Source organism: Notothenia rossii, assembly GCF_949606895.1.
Source record: "Notothenia rossii genome assembly, chromosome: 5".
In the NCBI taxonomy this organism is placed as follows: Eukaryota; Metazoa; Chordata; class Actinopteri; order Perciformes; family Nototheniidae; genus Notothenia; species Notothenia rossii.
The window spans coordinates 63043648-63065072 of NC_136903.1; the positions used below are offsets into that span (position 1 = coordinate 63043648).

The following is a 21425-nucleotide window of genomic DNA, read 5'->3' on the forward strand; positions in this document are numbered from 1 at the left end:
AGAAGAGTACTCGGCGGGACCCCCAACGGGACAGGACATGGAGTTGGCAGGACCCCCGGCAGGAGAGCAGTCGGCGGGACCTCTAACGGCACAGGACACAGGGTTGGCAGGACCCCCGGCAGGAGAGTAGTCGGCGGGACCTCCAACGGGACAGGACACGGAGTTCGCAGGCCTCCCGGCAGGAGAGCAGTCGGTGGGACCTCCAACGGCACAGGACACAGGGTTGGCAGGACCCCTGGCAGGAGAGTCGTCGGCGGGGCCTCCAATGGCACAGGACATAGGGTTGGCAGGACCCCCGGCAGAAGAGTAGTCGGCGGGACCCCCAACGGGACAGGACATAGGGTTGGCAGGACCCCCGGCAGGAGAGTAGTCGGCGGGAACTCCAACGGCACAGGACATAGGGTTGGCAGGACCCCCGGCAGAAGAGTACTCGGCGGGACCCCCAACGGGACAGGACATGGAGTTGGCAGGACCCCCGGCAGGAGAGCAGTCGGCGGGACCTCCAACGGCACAGGACACAGGGTTGGCAGGACCCCTGGCAGGAGAGTCGTCGGCGGGGCCTCCAATGGCACAGGACATAGGGTTGGCAGGACCCCCGGCAGAAGAGTAGTCGGCGGGACCCCCAACGGGACAGGACATGGAGTTGGCAGGACCCCCAGCGGAACCTCCAACGACACTTGAGTGGGGACTCGAGTAGGGACAAGAGAAGGGACTCGAGCAGGGACTGGAGAGGTGACTTGAGAGGTGACTTGAGCAGTGGCGTTTTCTCCTGGAGGTCAAGGGAAGCCAGGCTTCCCCTGTTTTTTCGGATTGTAGTTATAATTTTAATAAATAGATAAAAACACTTTATTTAGTTTCGGAAATTCTTTGTTGTGAGTTGCTGCCGGCCCGTCTCTCCCCCATTCTCATTGAGTATTTTACAAAGAGTGAAACAGCGCCCCTCTAGATGTTATGGTAAAACAGTAGATTGCACTCTCTGTTGCGAGAGGAGGCCAGCCGAAATGTGCTTCCCTTGGTGAAAAAGAATGGAGAGATTGACCAATCAGCTGAGGCTCACGTCATGCCCCTGCCAACCTATGATTGGTCGGGGCCATGCCAAGGGAAGCCAGAGACGGCTGGCTTCCCTTGCCTCACAATCCAATCAAATCGCATCAATTTAGTGGTGCAGTGACGCGTCCCAAAAAGCGGAAGTAAGCTGCGCTCGGTTTCCCTCGACAAAATAGCAATGGGATTTCTCCATAGGATTTTGGAAAATAGCTCGAAAAAAGGTCAGTGGAAAACGAACCGGTAAATGCACCTTTTGTTCAGTCGGATAATATCCACATGTCTAATTACTTTTATAATTTTCGAATCATAAATCTAATCGATAGAAGATAGATAGCGTCACTGCACCACTCTCACCGCCGTTAGAAAGTAGCAAGCAACTGAAGCAAGTGCAATTATGGAGGGTGGAGATTTGGAGGATTTAATCAAAAATAATTGTACTAAACTTTTGCTGCAGCAGCAACAACAAATACAATCTGATGACAGGCCAATGCCCAAACTCTAGCTGTGTACAGCGAGGAACAAAGGAGCGAACCGGACGTAAAACGTTAAAGGTCTCCTGATTTAGTTTGTGAATTAATGCTTATTAGAGTTTCGGCTAGAGAGTGCGTGCGGACCTGTCGGTCAGATAACAGGCATGTGTAAGTCCTGCATCTGTATGATACAAATGTGTGTAAAATGATACCGGGCGCTGTAATCACTCATCTGGTTACGTTATTACATTGACCACCACACCCCAAAAGAAAGGACGTATTATTGGCTTCCCCTAATGTTTTCCCCACGCCACGCAACTGGACTTGAGAGGTTACTCGAGAGGGAACTCGAGAGGTGACTTGAAAGGGCCCTCGAGAGGGAACTCGAAGGGGAAACTGAGAGGTGGCTTGAGAGGGAACTCGAGAGGAGTCTTGAGAGGGGACTTGATAGGTGACTTGAGAGGGAACTCGAGAAGTGTCTTGAAAGGGGACTCGAGAGGGAACTCGAGAGGGGACTTGAGAAGTGTCTTGAAAGGGGACTCGAGAGGGAACTGGAGAGGGGACTTGAGAAGTGTCTTGAAAGGGGACTCGAGAGGGAACTGGAGGGGTGACTTGAGAGGGGACTCGACAGGGAACTCGAGAGGAGACTGGAGAGGTGACTTGAGACGGTCGGTACGCCGACAGGACACGAGGTGCTGGAGTCGGCCGGTACGCCGATTGGACACAGGGAGGTGGCGTCGGCCGGAGAGCCAGCACTGGAGCCGAAGCTGAAGTCGGGACCATGGCTGCTGGGGCCGGAACCATAGCTGCTGGGACCGGCACTGGAGCCGGAGCCGCTGGAGTTTTTTTTTTTTTTAGGATGCAAAAAAGGTCTTTATATCCAAGGTTCGGTACACGGGAGATCAGTCAATAAGGCTAACAAAACAGACGAGGAGTAGACAGAACACAGACCGTGGAATAACATGGAGGGGAAACAATGAACCGACATAGAACACAGGGGAAGACTAGACTAAATACATAGAAGGGTAATCACAGGACAAGACACAGCTGGGCAGGGGAGGGAGAAACACAAGGGCAACAGGTGAACACAATGAGACAATCAAAAACACCAGGGAAACTAATGACAGGGAGGAGGACCAGACAAAACACAAGAGAGGTTTCTCAATACTCAAATTTCCCCTCTTCGACTCCTATCCTTGACTCCTCTCCTCGACTCCTCTCCTCGAGACGTGGTACCGCCCACAGGAGATGCGAGCGGAGGACTGAGGAGGGGAACCGAGGAGAGAGGAGTGCAAGCAGCAGGCGGTTAGAGAAATGAGAACTCCTCTCCTCTGAGCAGTCATTTTAAAGAGATGTCCATTAATGATGACAGGAGGCACAGCAGCCCTCTGATGGACATGTGTTCATGACGACTTGTATATATTTACTTTTAATTCATTGACAGTGCGGTATAATGAGACAATAACAGGCTACAGATGCGGACATATACACACACACATATATTTATATAAATAATATATACAATTTCAGAATCAAACAAGTATGAGACCACTCTCATAATAACGTGACACAATCAGAGACTGGATATATCCCCCCCCCCCCCTCTCTCTGGTCGCTGAAATGGGGAATTTAAATTACGGGCCAAAAGTTGAACAAGTATTAAAAGTAAGCATAGGACACCAAACCAACTGAGACCCGTCTGTCCGCCGCATCTACGCACTGTACAACACACACACACCTACACACTGTACCACACACACCTACAGCTCCTAAAGCATAATCAGGCTACAGCCGTTGTGTATTTTATTATGTGAAGCACTAAATGGTCTTAGAAAAATATGGACTCTTTGTTTTTAGATATCTACTAAACTACAGCATACAAATACAGAAAGTAATGTAGGCCTGTTATACTGAGTGATATATATTTTACACACTGCTCTGCTTTTTGCACGGACCTCACAGCTGTTCTCACTGTAAACATCGCGTTGCGAGGAAAGCAGTTACTAAAATAATATCCAAGGAATGCATGCAGAGCTGTCATTGGCTGAGATAAGTCCGGCCTTGCGTCACGCCTCCACCGTTCCCGTAAATGCATCCGTGGAGGAGCCGTGGAGGATGCATGCATCAGTGTCTCCTCGGTTATAGCTCCTCCAGAGAGCCTCCTCGATGCTCGATGCTCGGTCCTCGAAGTGCATTTAGAGAAATGAGATGTCCTTCAAAATGGCACGCTGAAATTCATTTCCGGGTCACTACCGGAGGACCGAGGAGTTGAGGAGGGGAAATTTGAGTATTGAGAAACCTCTAAGGAGGAAGACAAAAAACCGAATGAACAGACTTACAAAACCCATAACCAGACAGACAACACTAAAACCGTGACATAAACCTAGGAGTGTGACACATAGTTGCAAGGTGAATACAGCTGGTAAAAGAAAAAGTTTTTGAATTAACAGCGTACATTAACAGGTTTATGATATCACTGCCCCGTCTAAGACACGAGTGCATCTGACTTTAATTACATTTGACTCAAGTGTTTCGTCAACTTAATGTGTTGCTTAAAATAATACTTCTGCATAGGCTACAGTATGTGACACTGTAAGTGTTGCACGGCCAGATACGGCTCAGCTGACTCAGATAAGGAAATATATGATACATTATGATGTGATATGCGTCGGACTGTGCTTAATGTTACTCTGATCCCGTTACTTATGTTGGGGCAGATATTTAAGTAAGCTTTCTTAACGCTAATGTTATAATAGTCAGAAAAAGAAAAAAAGTCTAAATATGATATCTGGCCTCAAATCATCTGAGGCCTGGCGCCCCCCCTGCGATCTTTGGCGCCCCCCAGGTTGGGAACCACTGGTATAGCCCTGTACACACTGAGCCGTTTGACCCCCCAGAGTGTTCCGTTTGCAGATCTATCCACCTTGGGACCATGCCTGGGACCCATTATCGTTTGCGGGGTCCGTTTACGCGTTTACGTGTCCGCCTCGTGTGAATGAACGGGCTATACACGAGAGAAAAGTAGCAGATACAACCCGTTTTTTCCTCGTGTAAACGGCACCTAACACTGCTGGAAATGAGAGTTAGCCAAGAGGCTTTTTTTCATGTTGTTGATGATGGGATATCCAATGTGCTGACATTTTGGACGGTGGTTTGGTGAGAGGAAGGTCAATTGAGTTTTCTCTAGGGACAAAAAACGTCTTCATTAGATTTAGATGTCTTAGAATAACCTTTTGTTTTGTTCACATTGTTCGTGGCTCTAGACAAAGGTACGGAGAGGCTTCAACATCACAGACAGCAGTTTGTTTCTTTCAGATGTGATCCTGACTCTTTAATCTATCTCAATCAATAACTTTGATTTGCCTTAAACTTTAACCAAATAAGTAGACGTTTAGAAAAATGAGCTTTCTGGGATATTTGGAAGGAAAATAGATATTTTAGGACGTGTTGGTTTGATAAGTCATAACCGGTAAAGAGTACTGCTTGGCTGAAATAAATGTAAAAATACTCTCAGAAACTTTAACTTGAACTACTTTCTTTCAATGGTAATTACTAAAGTCATGATATTTTTCTCAAACACATTCCCCCCCGTCCTGAAACTCCTCCATTGGACTCCTGTGTTTACCTCTGTAACATAATGACATCACTTTGTAACACTCATGCTTCTATTAGCTAGCGCTCCAACACATTGTACGCTAAGGGGCGGGACATCTCTAATCAGTTGACCAAACACAACACAGCTAGCCAGCTAACCAATCAGAGCAGACTGGGCTCTGGTTTCAGACAGAGGGTGAAAAGAGGTGCAGCAGCACAGGCAGTATGAGAACAATAAAGAGCTTTTTGAACATTAAAGCATGGAAACATGTCACAGTAGAGGCACATATGTCCTCTTTAATTCCAATAATAACAATCTTCAGTTATATTAGTGTAATTAAAGACTTAAAACTATATTTTATAGAGTACCTTATCCTTACAACGTAAGGAAATCATAGTCTACGCATTGTTAAGGGCTTTAACATTTCATTAATAAAGTCAATTCAGTTGCCTGCTGCCCTCACAGGAGAGAAATAAACACTGATGTTGTGTGTAATGAACCGTACGCTTCAATCTGTTTATTGTATAAGTATTAACAATATAAATGATGCGATATATATTTGTATTAAGGTTGTGGGCAGTCCTCTGTAACCGATCAATCATTTTTTTAAGCTCCTCTTTGCTGACTCTGTGGGGGCGTTTTATGAATCAATGAGGCATTACTGTAGCTTGCCTCAACACATCAAATGTGTTTCATTAAAAACACACTGCAGTGATGGAAAACACACAACAAATCAAACCACACCTCTGCTGCTACTGCACAATCATCTGAGGAGACACAATTGATCTCATTCAATCTCTTCTAAAGTATGGTGAAAAGCATCACATTTGGCATTCGTGTTTTTAATACATATTTTCATATTCTGATCACATTTGTCTTTGAATATGTAAATAAATATATGACATAAGATGTATTTGTTACAATGGAGGCAGAGTTTACACAGCATGCTGGAACTAATGGAAGGTGGGATTAGGTGTTTACAGATCTGCATCAGCATGTTTGGATACAGATTGTGAGTTAGCTCGGTATGCAAATGTTCTCACTGAAATACGAAGTAGATAATCAATTATAAAATCCCCTAGGGTTGTCAAATATCACATTTCATTACGCAACATTGCGGCCAAAATAATTCAGGGAGATGTTGTCTTAAGACAATGTAAAATGTAAAATATAATATTAATGCAATCTGTCAAATTTGTCTTTAAAGATGACATATTATTCTCATCTTTTGTTCACACTTGTATTGCGGGTTATTTTTAGATAACATGCTGTGATTTACAAAGTATCATGGATTCTTCTCATAATGTCTTTCTTCAAAAAAGCCCAATCAGCTGTGATTGACTTGAGAAAAGAAAAAGGCTAATTAGGTTCTCAAGACGTGGGTGGTTGAACTAAGTTGTGGGGAGTTTAGTTTAGTTTATTTTTTATTTTATTTATTTTTTTCGAGCGTGTAAAACCAAAGAAAATACAAATGAAACAAAAGACGATACAGACATGATACAGTAATATACAAATGAATGCAATAAAAAAACGAAATATTTAATTAATAATTGAATAATCTGTAGTATCATTGTCTGATATCAATAAACAATAACGTTTTTGCTAATTACACGTCCGAAAAGGGAGGTTTATTCGAATGAGCTCAAATGTGACACAGGAAGAGGAGCCACATCGGAATTGCTTGTTGAATCACATGACTAAGGCAGCCAATTGAAAGTTGTGAGTTTTTTGCCATATGTCCTTGTTTCCAATTTTTTGTGGCAACTAGCGAACATCAAGTTTAGAGAGATGGTTGGTGGAGGAAGGAGAAGCGCAATAATTATATAAACAATTTATCACATACATTACCTAAAAAACCTAAAAATGCCAAAATGCCATGGTTAATTTCGTGACACCCCTAGAAGTGTGACTTAAAGTTCTCTTTCCTTTTTCAGCGGTCTGGAAAGGGTAAAGGAGAGGGAGATGTGATGCCAACGCTGGACATGTCGCTCTTTGATTGGACAGACTATGAGGACATGAAGCCTGTGGACACCTGGCCCGCCTCCAGGAAGAAAGGTTGGCTTTATTTAATTAAAAAGCTCTGATTTGAAAACAGGTTTTGTGAAAAATGTCCATATTAAATCCTTATTATATCAGTTGCTACTTTGAAGAGTACATATTATGCTAATTTTCAGGTTGTTATTTGTGTTTTGTGCCACTACTGTGACATGTCTACATGCTTTAATGTTCAAAAAGTGCCTTATTTTTCTTAATGAAACGCCCCATAACATAATGATATCACTAAATAATAATTGCGCTTCTATTGGCTAGCGCTCCAACACATTGTACGTGATAGGCTAAGGGCGGGACATATCTAAGGTTTCAGACAGAGGGTGAAAAGAGGCGCTGCAGCACAGGCAGTATAATCTGTTTGTTTGTTTGGGGCTGTGTATTGATCAGACCTCCAGCATTCACGATGAAACTTTAATACATTTATTTTTCTGCTTCAGACAAGAGGCGGAGTAAGAACCTCAGCAGTGGGAATGTGACTGTGGACGCTGACACCATCGAGCCGTGTGATCATCATCTGGACTGTCTGCCAGGTCAGTGCCTACATCACAGCCAGAGGAGGCAACACAACACAACATTCAAAGTCTCCGCATGAACACAATAACATCCTGCAAAGAATCAGCACAATACATCAAATTCTACACATCATTTACTAAACTATAACCAGGGGTGCACATAACTTTCTCAGTGATGTACTCAGATGAGTACCTGGAGTCAGTGTTTGGTACTCCAACTTCTGGCTCCACTCAAAGTTATTTGATGAAGCCCTCTGTATCGTGAACGTCAACGGGGGGGGGGTCGCTAGTGGAGTACTCTTTGACCACAGCGCGTGACCATTGTGATCAGCTGTTTTAGCGCAGTTCTCCAGTGAACGGGGGGAGTCTCCCTCCGCAGCCGGTTGGTGTAGTTTTGGCACAATTCCGTTGTACAGACCGACGTTAACGGCAGCCCTGTCTGTGCACACGGAGACCGACTCCGTCGTCCGGTGTTCTAACCGCGCTTTGTGACGCAAGAGACGGTACGCATTTCGGATTGTTGCCGCGCATGCGTACCTGCGTACCAGTTATGTGCACCCCTGACTATAACTTTACTTGCAAAATTCGACGTACAGAAATGCTTTATAGAGACATCACTAAATGTTTCTTCATACCGATGTAAAACAATATAACATCACACCTTAAATCAAACATGGCTAAATCCTGATTGGTCAAAAAATGCAATCAAACTCCACCCTTTTCAAATAATTGAGAAAAAAACACAAAAAAAAGGAACATTTTAAAAGTGAAATAACCAAAACATTTCTTATTATTCTATTATTTACTTTTCATGCAGGACATCGTCTCTGATAGTAAGAATCTGATGTCTAGGATTTGATAAAGTGGTTGAAGAAGAAAATGCAATTTCTTGAAGTGGCTATTACCCATAAAACTAACTCTCTCTTTTTCTATATTGTATTTGAATCATGTTCTTGGCAGTGTGTCCAAGTTTGATTGTTGATTATATAATGTGTTTGTTTCTTTAAAGGTTCGTGTTGTGACTTGAGACAACATGAGTGCCAACCTCACAACAGAGGCCTCAACAACAAATGCTACGATGACTGCATGTGTGAGGATGGTGAGTGAGGAACAAGGTCAAAAAGTTATTAATCAGTCAAAGTGCTTTTCTGGTTATTAACCGTCCCCTTGTGTGTTATGAAGGTTTTCCTGCATGTAAACGGTCTGCAGAGTCACAAACCCTCAGAGTACACCCTGTAGCGAGTAAAATTCTAACACAGAAAATACCTGTCTATGCTACCCCAGAACGCCTCGTTGGAGATTTCAATTTTTCTTGCTGGGTACAGTGACGTGACCATACCCAAATGGACCAATCCGTGGAGCTCCTCACACACACTCTCTCAGTGGCAAAACTGTGATGCGCTGGGGGTGGGTTCTAGTGGAGCCTCGCAGCGGCGAAACTGTGGCGCGCTTACACTGTAGGTACGGCGCGTTTGGGGGTGCAGGGGGGATGCTGGTGCTAGTGGAGCCTCGCAGATGGGGGGTGTTGCAGCCCCCTCAGCACCCCGCCTTCCCGCGTCTATCAGGCTGAGTTTTGCGATGTCTCGCTGTCTCGCAGACCCCACGCAGCAACCAGGAAACAACACCAGTAATAGAGCTCACACTGTCCCCTAATCACAGCAGCGAGCCGCGCAACGTCCCGCCAACACGGCACCCAGACCCCACGCAGCATTCTCATCTGTTTGTCCTTACTGGTGTCATTTTCTGGTTGCTAACACCATTGTAACACATAATCACTGATGTTCTGCTGTAACGGTGGTGGACTCATCAGAACAGAGTGGGCGAGCTGACCAATCAGAGCACAGTGGGCTCACAGATGTGATTTTGGAACATTGAACAATGTAAATCTATTCTAGTAGTCTTCCAAACAATGGAATTATGAAATGGCCATGACATGGGACCTTTAAGAATATGTTTGTCAAAAAGCAAAACCTGACATGGTAAAATGGTTCTACTGGACTACAGACCCTTTTCACAGCGCTTTCACAGTAGGGAAAAAAGCAGATGGGCAATTAGTTTTTAAGGCATGTCATGTTAAATTGGTCGAAACATTCTTAGCAACCCAACAGCAATTATTAAATCAAATGCCTTAAGAGGCTCTGTTGTGCCTTTCCTGTACTGTGTTATATAGGTTTTTGTGCACGTAAAAGCTAAAATCCCAAAGTTTCCTCAAGAGGGAGTTTCTCTCCCACACCCCCTGCCTGAAACGCCTCCATTAGACTCCTTTGTTTACTTCCGGAACATGGTGACATCACAACGTAACTCAGGCTTCTATTGGCTAACACTACAAACTGTTGTATGTGATCGGCTAAGGGGCGGGGCAGTTCTTACTAAGAAGTTGACCAATCACAACAGAGACGGACAGCAAACCAATCAGAGCAGACTGGGCTCTGGTGTCAGACAGAGGGTGAAAAGCGGTGCTGCAGCATGAGTATGAGAACAATAAAGAGCTTTTTGAACATTAAACCATGTAAACAGGTCACAGTCTAAGCAAAAAATTAAAAAATCTAACTGAAAATGTGCAGATTAGGGCCCCTTTAATTTCTGTATTTTACCACGTCCACATTTATCTGTTTAAGATATTTAGCCAACAGATTATTCATCATCTTTCAGGGTTTCGCTGTTATGCTAAATTCCACCGGAAGCGGCGTGTGACTCGAAGAAAGGGGCGCTGCGTGGTGCCGGAGTCCGTAAGCAGCGACCAGGGTGGCTTCATCACCATCTGAGGTGGAGGAGGAGGAGGAGGAGGAGGAGGAGGAGGAGGAGGAGGAGGAGGAGGAGGAGGAGGAGGAGGAGGACGACGACGACGAGATGGAGGGAATTGAGGGAGGAAGATCCAGATTTTTGTTTCCCATAAACACTCTGACGCAGGAGCTAAGACAAGTGCTGAAAGGTGATGGGTCGCTGTTTTTTAAAATTGATTCCACAGCAGAAATTACAACACTTGGTCATTTTATACAAAAAAACAAGGGACTTAACTGGAAAAATATTGCATTTTGGTTGGGCCACATCTTTTATCCAGCAATCCCCCACCTTTAAGCATTTTTTAAGTTTCAGTGTTAGTTATTCTTAGGGCTGTGCAGTATAAATATTGATATTGTCCTACATTTACAAAACAATTATTCATATTGCCCAGCCCTTACTCAAAAATCACTACTTTCTTTTCAAAGATTTGTTTTTCACGATGATACATTTTTGTATTTGTTCAAATCTAGTGGAAAAGTTCAACTCTGCTGGAAACACACCACTGAGTGAAATCTGTCAACATCTCATAGTGTATGCGTGGATATTCACCTCACATATTTGATGAGTTCTTCTCCTGCGGCTGCTTGTCTCTGTCCTTCTGATCTGAGTCAAACAATGTTTACAAATCCTTTTTTATTACTACATTTCTGTGCTCGGAGTCCTAAACAGATGGCTTTTATTACTTCAGGATGATTCAAATTCAGTCAAGTAAGCTGTCACTCAAACAAATTATGCTTGAATCACCGTTTGGGTTCCTGTGTGAACTCTCTGCTACATTTGGTTTCTTTCTTGTCACACATGCTGAAAATGATTTGCAAACGCTATTTGAACCCAGTCTGCTGTCCTGTTTTGTAAATAAGAAAGTGTTTGAACAACTTTCTTTGTTAACTTGATACCACTTCTCTTCAAATGTACGTAACGGTAGAACGATAAACAAAGACCCTGGTTTGAACTTCCTTTTACATGTCTTAATATATGTTTTATTTATACTGTACTTAAACACATGTTTGTCCAGATGTTGTGTTTGTCCGTCTTTTTTGGTTTTCATGATTAAACAATTACTAGGATAAACATTTTGTGGTGTAAACTTTGTTTTATTTGCACCATTGACTTTCATCTTTATCAGGCACTCACATGTATTGCTAATGTCTTTGGCTTTGTGCTAAAAGCTATTTTAGGTTTTAAAAATTGTTACTTTCCGAGCTTTGTGTCAGAAGACTCAAAATGAAATATTAATAGTTTTAACAAAACAAATGGCACGTATAAACAAATGTCACTATTGAAATACACACATATAGTCATATTCACTTACACTTACGCTTTACTTAATGCATGTTTTTAGATTCTCTATTACCGTTTAAGTCGAGATCTTGCACTTAAAAGTATGTGAAATTACAAATCAATCAATGTGAAATACACAATTAACAGCGGAAGTCCAGCATTTGAAAATTAAAGTATCGTAGCACAATAAACAAAATGTCCTTTACATTCTAATTTGTATATACTGTAGGTAAAAGTGTTCTGCAGAAAAATGTCTGTTCCTGATATTTTTTATAAAACGTTGTGCAATTATTAATAATGATGCTTCATGTGGAGAAGCATTTCACTGCTGCAGCAGCTCAAGAGAAACTGGTTTGAACTACTTGAAATAATCAAGTGGTTCCAAACCGCGGGTCAGGACTCTCTAAAGGTCACAGGATGAATCAGGGAGGTCCTGAGTTTAATAATGAGGAAGGAAAAAACAAATACATGTTCTGCTATTTTTCTGACTTTTATCTAATCTTAGCTTCAGTTGTGAAATATTTGATCATGTTACCATTTAGGCTTGAAACTATTTTTCAAATTAAAAGGAGGAGTTTTCATAAAATCTTTATCTGAAAAGTAACAATATCTGTCAAATACTGTAGTATAAGGTTTAATATTATCCTCTGAAAGTGAGGATTAATTAAGATTTCAACCTTCCTTTGTAATCGTACATACATCAGATACTTAGGGACAACAAAATGCAGTCGAGCATGTAACCAGAAGTTAAGTTAAGTGCAATAAATATAAATAATAAATAATAAGACATAACATATGCTAAAATATGAATATTATATATATATATAGTCCAGAACTATTATTATAAATATGAATAAACTAAAAGTAAGATAAATATGTTTAAGACATTATAGTTTGAATACATATGGGCTGAAATTCTAAATGCTCATGTTAAGTGAAATTATCTCAACATGTACTTAAGTACAGCACTGGAATGTAATCAGTTACTCTTAATCGGAAGGTTATAGCCATCAGGATTTTTGTAAATGTATCATTTCCTTTGAGAAAAAGAAAAAATGTTCTTTGAAATACTTCAGATCAATATATATCAGGATAAATGTGTCAAATAACCCACACACATATTTTCTTGAAAATGAGGATTTTCCAGTCACTTCTGAGGCGCCTTCAGTCTCCATGTGATAAAGTGAATGCAGCAATCTTTGAAGCTCATTATCTCCACACTTCTCTGTGTCAAAACCTTTTAACGGGAAGCTTACGACACATTAGAGCAAGTGCAAGCAATAACACTCAGCGTGATCCCAACTCACAAGCTCTGTGAGAATCTATCAATATTTGATTATACGGAGAAAGTAACACTCGTATTTCTTTTCTAACCACCAGCTCTGTCGGGCTGTGATTGTGCCATCCTGATTTACAGCTACAGAATAAAAGCAGTGCTGATGTATTTTTAATAGTTACCTCCGACAGAGCCAAGAGCCAGACAAGTGATGAATTACACACAGCCACATCCTGAAAGAGCTGCAGCACTCTGACCTGAGGAGCTCTTGGAGTGATTAGTTATTTTAACTTTCTATACCAGAAGATCACAGGAACAAGAATAACAACATTATTGTTCCACATTGAAACAAGACAAAACAGCAACAAAAAAAGCCACAACAATGCTCAAAATAAATAATTATATGCAAAAGATAACTGACATGATAACTGTGTCTCTACAATAAAGGCACTGGTTGGCCCAAATAATAATAGGCTACACATAAATGTAAATATAACAAATGATTTACATTTATAAAAAAGATACATACAAAATACTTAAAGTAAAAGAAATAAAACGTTTTTTAAAGAAGTAATAATATATATATAAAAGGATATACAAATAATGAATAATACAAATAATGGTTACTTTCCATGTGCAATGCTCAAGGCATGCTCCCAAATTAATCATAATTAAAGGTAAAAAAAGTAAAAAAAGATGTTCCTTTTTTACAGAGACAATAAAAAAGACTATAAACCGTTTGATGAGCTGTAATGAAAATAGATGCAAATGTATTTTGAAAAAGAATACTCACAGCAGGTTAGGATGTAAAATGGATCAATAATTCTCAATTGAATCCAATAATTGCATTTTCCCTAATGATAAAAGACATTCCACCTGAAAATGAAATAATAAGTCCCACATTTGTCACTCTGCAATCTCATTTCCACACACAAATGCATGCAAACAGCATGTTGGGACTGCTGAATCTGTCTCTGAAGTGTTTGAAAGCACAACAACTTTAATCAGAGGGATGGACGGGTCAGAGGTCATCAGGAGGTCAGGGTTCACGCTGGTAAATGAGAGCACAGGGGCCATCTGCTGAGCCAGGAACAATGAATCATCTCCTCTAAGGTAGGAGATGGGCGAAAGGAGTGAGTCAGACTTCAAAAATAATCAGCACACATTAGCATTTTAAAGATTTGGTTGCTGCCCTTGGTCATCTTGAGTTTAAGGGTCAAATGAAAATCCAGAGACCGATGACATTTCAGACGAGGAGGTCAGAGGGAAAGTTCTGTGGCAGAACCCAGAAGAGAGAAATATTTTAGATTTGGAAAAGTGAAAGATGAAGAGACAAAAGTAAGGAGAATGTTTATCGTATTATCTTTTATTCATGGGTGCATAAACAATAGCGTGCAACTTTATTCTTGACCTTGGAGATAACTCAAGGTCCACTTTTTCCAGTTCAATCAGGAGAGACTTCATTTTGTTTAAATAACAGTTATTGGCACATGCCATATGATAAATATTAAGTCTTTGGCGATTAGACCCTGATCCTGAAATCGTATATCTAAAGGGGGAAATGCAGCCGTGAGCATATAGGGAACCCCCCGGGGTCTAGACACTGGTGATGATGATGCTGAAGATCTGGATTTGATGAGGAGATGGGATGAAGAGGAGGTGTGATGAGGTCTTTGGATTAACTCTCCTGGAACTGGATGTGATGAAAGGATGTGGATGGGGAGGAGGCGGACGGCAGGAGAGAGGAGAACCATTTTAAAGTTTGTCTGCAGCACGGTGATTGGCTACTGGAGAATGAGGTGAAATAAAGAGAACGCCCGTTATGAGCTGATTATATGCAGCTGCAGAGTGAATGTATATATATATATATATATACCCAGTCTTCCTGAAAGAACTTGTGCTGAGCTTCATTGCATTTAAACAGATCGCAAGTGGATGGATTTGCTTGCTATTATCTTACATAATGCTGGAACTTTAGTTGATTAATAACAGTTGGGAACAGATAAGAGACTATGAGTTAGAGTTGAGGAGAAGATGTAGGAATATTATATTTCTAAAGCACTAAATTAGTTTTGATATTAAGTATTTTCTTTCTGTATAAATGCGATTTGAAAGGAGACGGAACAATGCAATAAGTGAAGGGATTATCCTATATGGCACCATACAACTGCTCTGTTTTTTAAGGGTATGTGATTACTACAATTTTGGTGTTTTTTTGCTTTCTTTTGATATGTTGGTAATAATATGTCAGTATGTATATATTTGTTTTGCCTATTATTGGGACATTGCTGTATATCCATCCTTTAGCATTTTCGGCAATGCGTGAAATGTAATCCTAATCAATTGAACTTACGCCTTATTATTTCATTTGCATCTAATCACATTTTATCTTCCTTCTTCTGCAGTTGTAAGTGAAAGCAAGAAACTGACTGTTATTTTTTTTAGTTGACTGATATGGAACAAGGCACCAAATCAGAGGTCAATCAAAATCAATAGAGGATATCCTCTGGGGATAATGAATCCATACTAAATTTCACGGTAAATTGAACAGTAGATACAGAAACTTTTCATGGAACAAAGCGTTTGAAGGGTGAATGGGTAAAAATCAAATAACTTTTCTAAATGTCACTAGCTGCTAGGACTGCCATCTGGAAATGGCTTCCTCAACATTTATTTGATCGATTGTATGTGTTATCAACATCTTTACTAGCCCTGACCTAAACAAACCTTATTTTTCTGTAGACTTGACCGCTGGTTTTAAAAAAAAAAACATTTCTGGTTCGTTTATTTTTTCCTGGTTACAGTTTCATTAATCTTTCATTTCACATTTGTTTTAATTACAACTTTACCAGTATCACCTGATATTGCAGGTAATTTTAGGATAAGGGTTATATTTGTTGAGACATTTTTATATCTGCTTAATTAACGTGTGATGGAACAGAACACCAAAGTAAAACAAATAAACTGCTGGATGGATTGTCATGACATTTTGTCATGTTCCCCAGAGGAGGAATCTTTTTGACTTTAGTGATCCATTGAAAGAGAAGTTATGACATTTGAAGAAGAATTGTTGATATTTAAAATAAACGCACAAACAAATACCCCATGCAGGATTTACCTTACCTTTGGCTCCAATTGCCTTTTCTCTTTTTACATATTGTCCACCATTAACAGAGCCAGGGCTATGTATAAACACTGGATTTCTATCAGTGTGAACACAGAACGGAGACCGTGAGGAGATTTTCACTGAATTTGAAGTGCCTTGGATTAGAATTGCAGACTTCTCCTTTAAGTTATAATGTTAGTATCATGTCTAATACACAACTTTATGTCCATACCTGACAAATAACTGAGAGTTTTGTTAGCATGAACTGTGTCTATTATTAAATTAGCAACTGTTAGCCATGCACTACAATAATACCTCACAGGGCTGCCAACACTCACGCATTGAGCGTGAGAGTCACGCAATTAACCCATATCTCACGCACTCACGCCACACTTGCCTTTCCTCACGCTAAATTTTCGTCCAAAATAAATGTATATAAATATAAAAATAACGTGAAGGAACAGCAAACCGAGCGGTCTACGAAATGAGTCTTCTGGCTTAGTTCAGTAAAGTTGGAACGATATTGGGAGATTCTGATTTTACGGATCAATAACTCATGAACAAAAGGTTATTCATACACAAATGACGTCTCCTAAGTACCTTGGTAAGGTTGACAACGAACTAGTCACATTTTGATTTTTAAAAAAGCCAATACGCGCCGTCCTCCGAGCTGGACACATTACATTGGTCTATATCTGCAGCCGGAGAAGAAACGAGTGCTCAGCGACCGTCTGCAAAGTGCAACTCCCAAAAAAGAGAATACAATAATATTCAATCACTATTATACAGCTTATTACTACCAAACTCACCACACACATCAATATATCTCCTGGTGGTCGTACTACAGCAGAGAGTTTGGAAGAATATGCGTTTGAATAATTTTGGGGAATATTTATAATTTAAAATCTTCAATACATATGGCATCATCTTAAATAACTTTGCTATTATACAGTATATTTCTACCAAACTCACTATTTGCATTGTTTTTGTTAACATCTGGTTAGCTTAACGGATATAAGCTGTTTCTAAAACAAGGAAAGGGAGAGCTCTGTCCTGTCAGACTGAGACATAAATACAGCTCAGTGATGTAAGGGACTCTGAGTGTTTAGATAGTTAAGTTTAGTCTAGTTATCTCAGTGGGTCTCAAACGTTTTGGTCACCATTTATGAGAATACATGAAAAAGAGTTATGAAATAATATTACAGTAAAACAAGAATACAGTTTAAAAGGTGAGTGATTTGTAAAATATCCATAAAGAAAAAGAAAATCTGTTTACAGTGCTGTTTCATATGGGTGTTGAGAGATGCATCCATAACTTCATTTTGCTCTCAAAATGCACCAGGTTGATGCATTTAACTTCAATATTTAAAAAAAAAAATCCCCCCCCCCCACTTGTAAAATAGCACTTTACCTCTGCTTACACCTATATGCCATTTGATATGCTGTGAGCTGATTATCGAGCCTTCATTGTAAGAGTCGCGGGTACACTGTGTATGTGCGCATTCCACTGTAGTGCCCGGTACATTAATGGGAAACCCTAGTTTGTAAATGTTCAATACATTTGTAACACTGTACACTTCAACGCTTATTTTTTCGGTTCACCAAAAAAAATCTCAGTCCTAGCTGAACTCAAATGTTGGCAGCCCTGACCTCTTGTGGAATGTGGTAAACATTACACTTTCTAAACATTAGCATGTTAGCATTGCATTGTTAGAATTCTGCTAGCATGGCTGTGAATTCTTGTCAACACTGTTGAAGGGCTAAACATAGGTGAATAATATTTTCATTTACTAAGTTAATATTTCTTTAATTGAGCCGTTCACCAATTTCTAAAATTGACGGAGAGCTGCGTAATTAGACTCATGCTTTAAAGATTTAAGCAACATGCTAAAATAAAATTGTATTGATGGACATGGATTTAAAGGCATTGACAAATAATTAGGGCTGTCAAGCATTTACAAAAATGAATCTAATTAATTACATGCTTTGTGATTAATTAATCTAAATGAGTCGCATATTGCAATATTTGCTGTGAGAAGCATTTCAAAATACTCAAATTGAGTTTGGAAGATGGGTGAATAAATGAGTAGGCATTATAAACTTAAAGGTCACCATGTCTGTAATTTGAATACCATTTGTTTAATATCTTGTATGCTACAATCATCTCAGATCCTAAATATGTTGAATTTTGGACACAATTGTACACCTCGACGTCGGCTTAAAGGTTGTCATTTTACACTATCTGTAAGGCCTCCGTTAACCCCCGCTCCTCTAACACCGAAATTGGCCTGCAGTCCCTAGCTTTCCATTTTGCGATTGAGTTGGTTAATCTGTCACAGGTAGACTTACTCATTTTGCATCTGAATGCCTGATTGAGAGCGACTTGACGATACTGGCCACTAGCTAGCTAGCTCCCAGCTAGCTGCTAAGTGCTTTGCTTTGAGGAGATATTTCAGGCTCGAAGTACTCCGATCAGGCCCGCCCCTCCCTACACTCAGATCACGCAGAGTGCGTGGGGCCTCATGTCGCGGAGGGGGCCTCATCTTCCTGAGGCCGCCTCATCTCGCAGAGGGTGCCTCATCTTGCGGAGGGAGCCTCATCTGAAGCGCAAATGCGGCGCAATTTTATGCACTTATGCGGCGCAAGCGGCGCGCGCCCATCCCTGTCGATGCTCGCGACACAGAGGACCTCATCACATAACTTTGCGTTGGGCCACAAATTGGCAAGGGCGCGCGCCACAATTTCGCCACTGCGAGGCTCCGGCTGCCCATCCCTGTCGATGCTCGCGACACAGAGGGCCTCATCACATAACTTTGCATTGGGCCACAAATTGGCAAGGGGCGGCCCTTACTCCGATGGTACAAAAGATTTTGCTGCAGGAATTGGACAACATTTCCTTTCAACGGTTCCATTTCAAGCATATTTTTCCATTTACTGGGCCAAGTAACTTTTTGTCCTCCGCGTCCATCATGTTGACAAGCTACTGTGGCCGGGCTGTCTCGGTAATTTTTTCTGTGATTGATTAACCTAAATCAATCACACACTAATTAGACAGCCCTAATAATTAGACAGCCCTAATAATAATAATACAATGAAATGACTATGCTTGCATCAAAAGACTCTAGTCACAGAGGGTGTGATGTCACTTTATTTCCCTATTTCTTTATAACCACAGCAAAGTTTTGGCATTGAAATATTTGGTCATAAAAAAAGTACAATAGTGTAAGATAACATTGGAAGATACATATAATCCTTTACAATTTTAAATATACGTTTGTTATCTTTTATAGAGACCTAGACGTTTTTGTTGTTGTTTTTTAAACATTTTAAAGTTTAAACAGACATGGTTAATTCCTTATCATGCATAGTAAACCTCTACTGGGACGTTGCTGGTGCCCATGTGGTTTCTTTATAGCGAGAGAGTGAGGTGATGCAGGGGGGAAGAGGGAGGGGGGAGTCACATGGGAGGCAGTCAGGCTGCTGTCACATGGTTTGTGTTTGCAGGCTGATCTGAAGGGAGGAGGAGCTTTGGAGAGAAGTTTGTGGAGGAAACAATCTTCCGCAGTTTTTCATGTAGCACAATCAACAAGTGGCAGCGGTGAAGCGGTACAGGAAGAGCTGATGTGATGGAAATCCCTGCCATTAATCTAAAGGTGAGGCTGGAGGTGTGTGTGTTGCTGGAGGAGTGCAGTGTTTAACGAGGACTGGTGTTAACTTGCGTGATGATGTCAACTGTGTTTCTCAATACTCATTGGTAATTCCTCAGTGTGGCAACTACCTGCCTGAGACACACCACAGTAAACTACTGACATGTGCTTTTGTTGGTGCTTTATTGTTGTTTTTTAATAGGAGTAGAAGAGTTTAGTAGTTAATCAGGAAATACCCTACCCAGGAGATCAGTTGTTTTTATGCAGTTCTGTTTACATTGATGGGCACTGGGCAGCAGGCCTGTTGAAAGACCATATTATAAATGGCATTGGATGTTAGAAACAAATCAGTGAATATGCTCAGTGTTGAGATCTGAATGATTTACAAATATTTATCTCAAACTAAATATTACCTTGTCAATTATTTCTAAGCTGTCTATGTGTTCTGTTTTAACACTGTTCTATAATATGTAACCTGATGCCTGGATAATATGTCCCTGTCCCTCCTTAAAAGGGAGAAACATTCAATTGAATTATGCCTGTATTGTATTTTTGTAAAGGTTAAACAGTTCAAAAGTAGTCAGAAATGTGGACTTAAACATGTGATGTGAAAACTCAGAAAAGAAGATTTGAAAATGTAAGTAAAGGAGCACTTGTGCTTTGAATACTTAATGATCACATGCTTTATGTTTAGTTCTATATTTTCTGACTTTATGTTAGTGAGCTCAATTAGACTGAATTAGGGCTACATCCTATGTTGATGTTCCTCTTTCATTTCCTTAATAATTCCTAAGGTCTTAAATTGTAAGAAGATAGTGAAATAAATTCCAAAGTTGAACCTATTTCCAAAACCCAAGGAGTGTGGTTAACAATGACTTCAGAGAAAAACTCACAGTAGAGAAGTTGGAGAAACTAAATGTTTTGAGTTTTAGAAGATCAAACGACTGTTGAAACTTTTGAATCACAACCCTTTTTAGTCTTTCTAACACTTCTTTCTTGTTCTCTGCTGCAGGCCATAGTACTGGTGCACTGGCTGCTTACAGTATGGTGAGTGTGAGCACAGGATTTCTTTCACAAACCTGAGGAATTTCTCTCCTCTTTGGGCACACACAAACACACACGTTCACACAGAGAATGATGACTGACTCAGGGCTTCTATTTCACCTCCACGGCCTTTCCTTATGTATTTCTGTTACTTTTATGTTGCACGTAACTCCATCTTCATCTCACCACTCACATGTGTTTAGAAATCACTGTTCATCTTTACATGTGTTTATTCCACATTATTATATATCATCACAGTTTTGCACCATTGTATCAGTTGTAGTATTTTTATTGCATCATTTACTTCCTTATTTCTGTATTTAGTTTTGTCTAAAGTGTATTGCATGTTGCACTGATGGCAGAGCTTGGGATTTAAGATTTTTAAATGAAACTAAAACTTTTCAATCTGTTTATGTATGGGCTCTGAGCTGCTTAAAATGTTTTCTTCTTGATTTTTTCTTTTCTTTTACATTTGAATCTGTAAATAGTTTAACCTGGACAGCACTCTATGTTTAAGTTGGAAAAATGCTCTAAACAAATATATTCTTGCTGTTATTGTTGTTATGTGACTGTAGAATGTGTGTGTTTTCTGCAGGGGATGCATGGCGTGG

General features: G+C 40.6%; 2 protein-coding genes across 3 annotated transcripts in view; both read left to right on the forward strand.

Moving 5' to 3' along the window:
- draxina (dorsal inhibitory axon guidance protein a) overlaps positions 1-10462 on the forward strand; it is a 29879-nt gene extending 19417 nt beyond the window's left edge. For both annotated transcript variants that reach the window (XM_079680932.1, XM_079680931.1), the window contains 4 exons: positions 7047-7167; positions 7602-7694; positions 8686-8775; positions 10329-10462. In XM_079680932.1, the coding sequence (XP_079537058.1) occupies positions 7047-7167; positions 7602-7694; positions 8686-8775; positions 10329-10441 (417 nt within the window). In that variant the 3' untranslated portion in view covers positions 10442-10462. The remainder of the gene's footprint in view (positions 1-7046; positions 7168-7601; positions 7695-8685; positions 8776-10328) is intronic.
- An 8133-nt stretch (positions 10463-18595) lies between these two features.
- The window catches only part of agtrap (angiotensin II receptor-associated protein), a 9502-nt gene continuing 6672 nt past the window's right edge, over positions 18596-21425 (forward strand). Inside the window, exons 1-4 of the mRNA XM_079680533.1 lie at positions 18596-19125; positions 19628-19776; positions 20783-20817; positions 21410-21421. Of these exons, the coding sequence (XP_079536659.1) occupies positions 19750-19776; positions 20783-20817; positions 21410-21421 (74 nt within the window). The 5' untranslated portion in view covers positions 18596-19125; positions 19628-19749. The remainder of the gene's footprint in view (positions 19126-19627; positions 19777-20782; positions 20818-21409; positions 21422-21425) is intronic.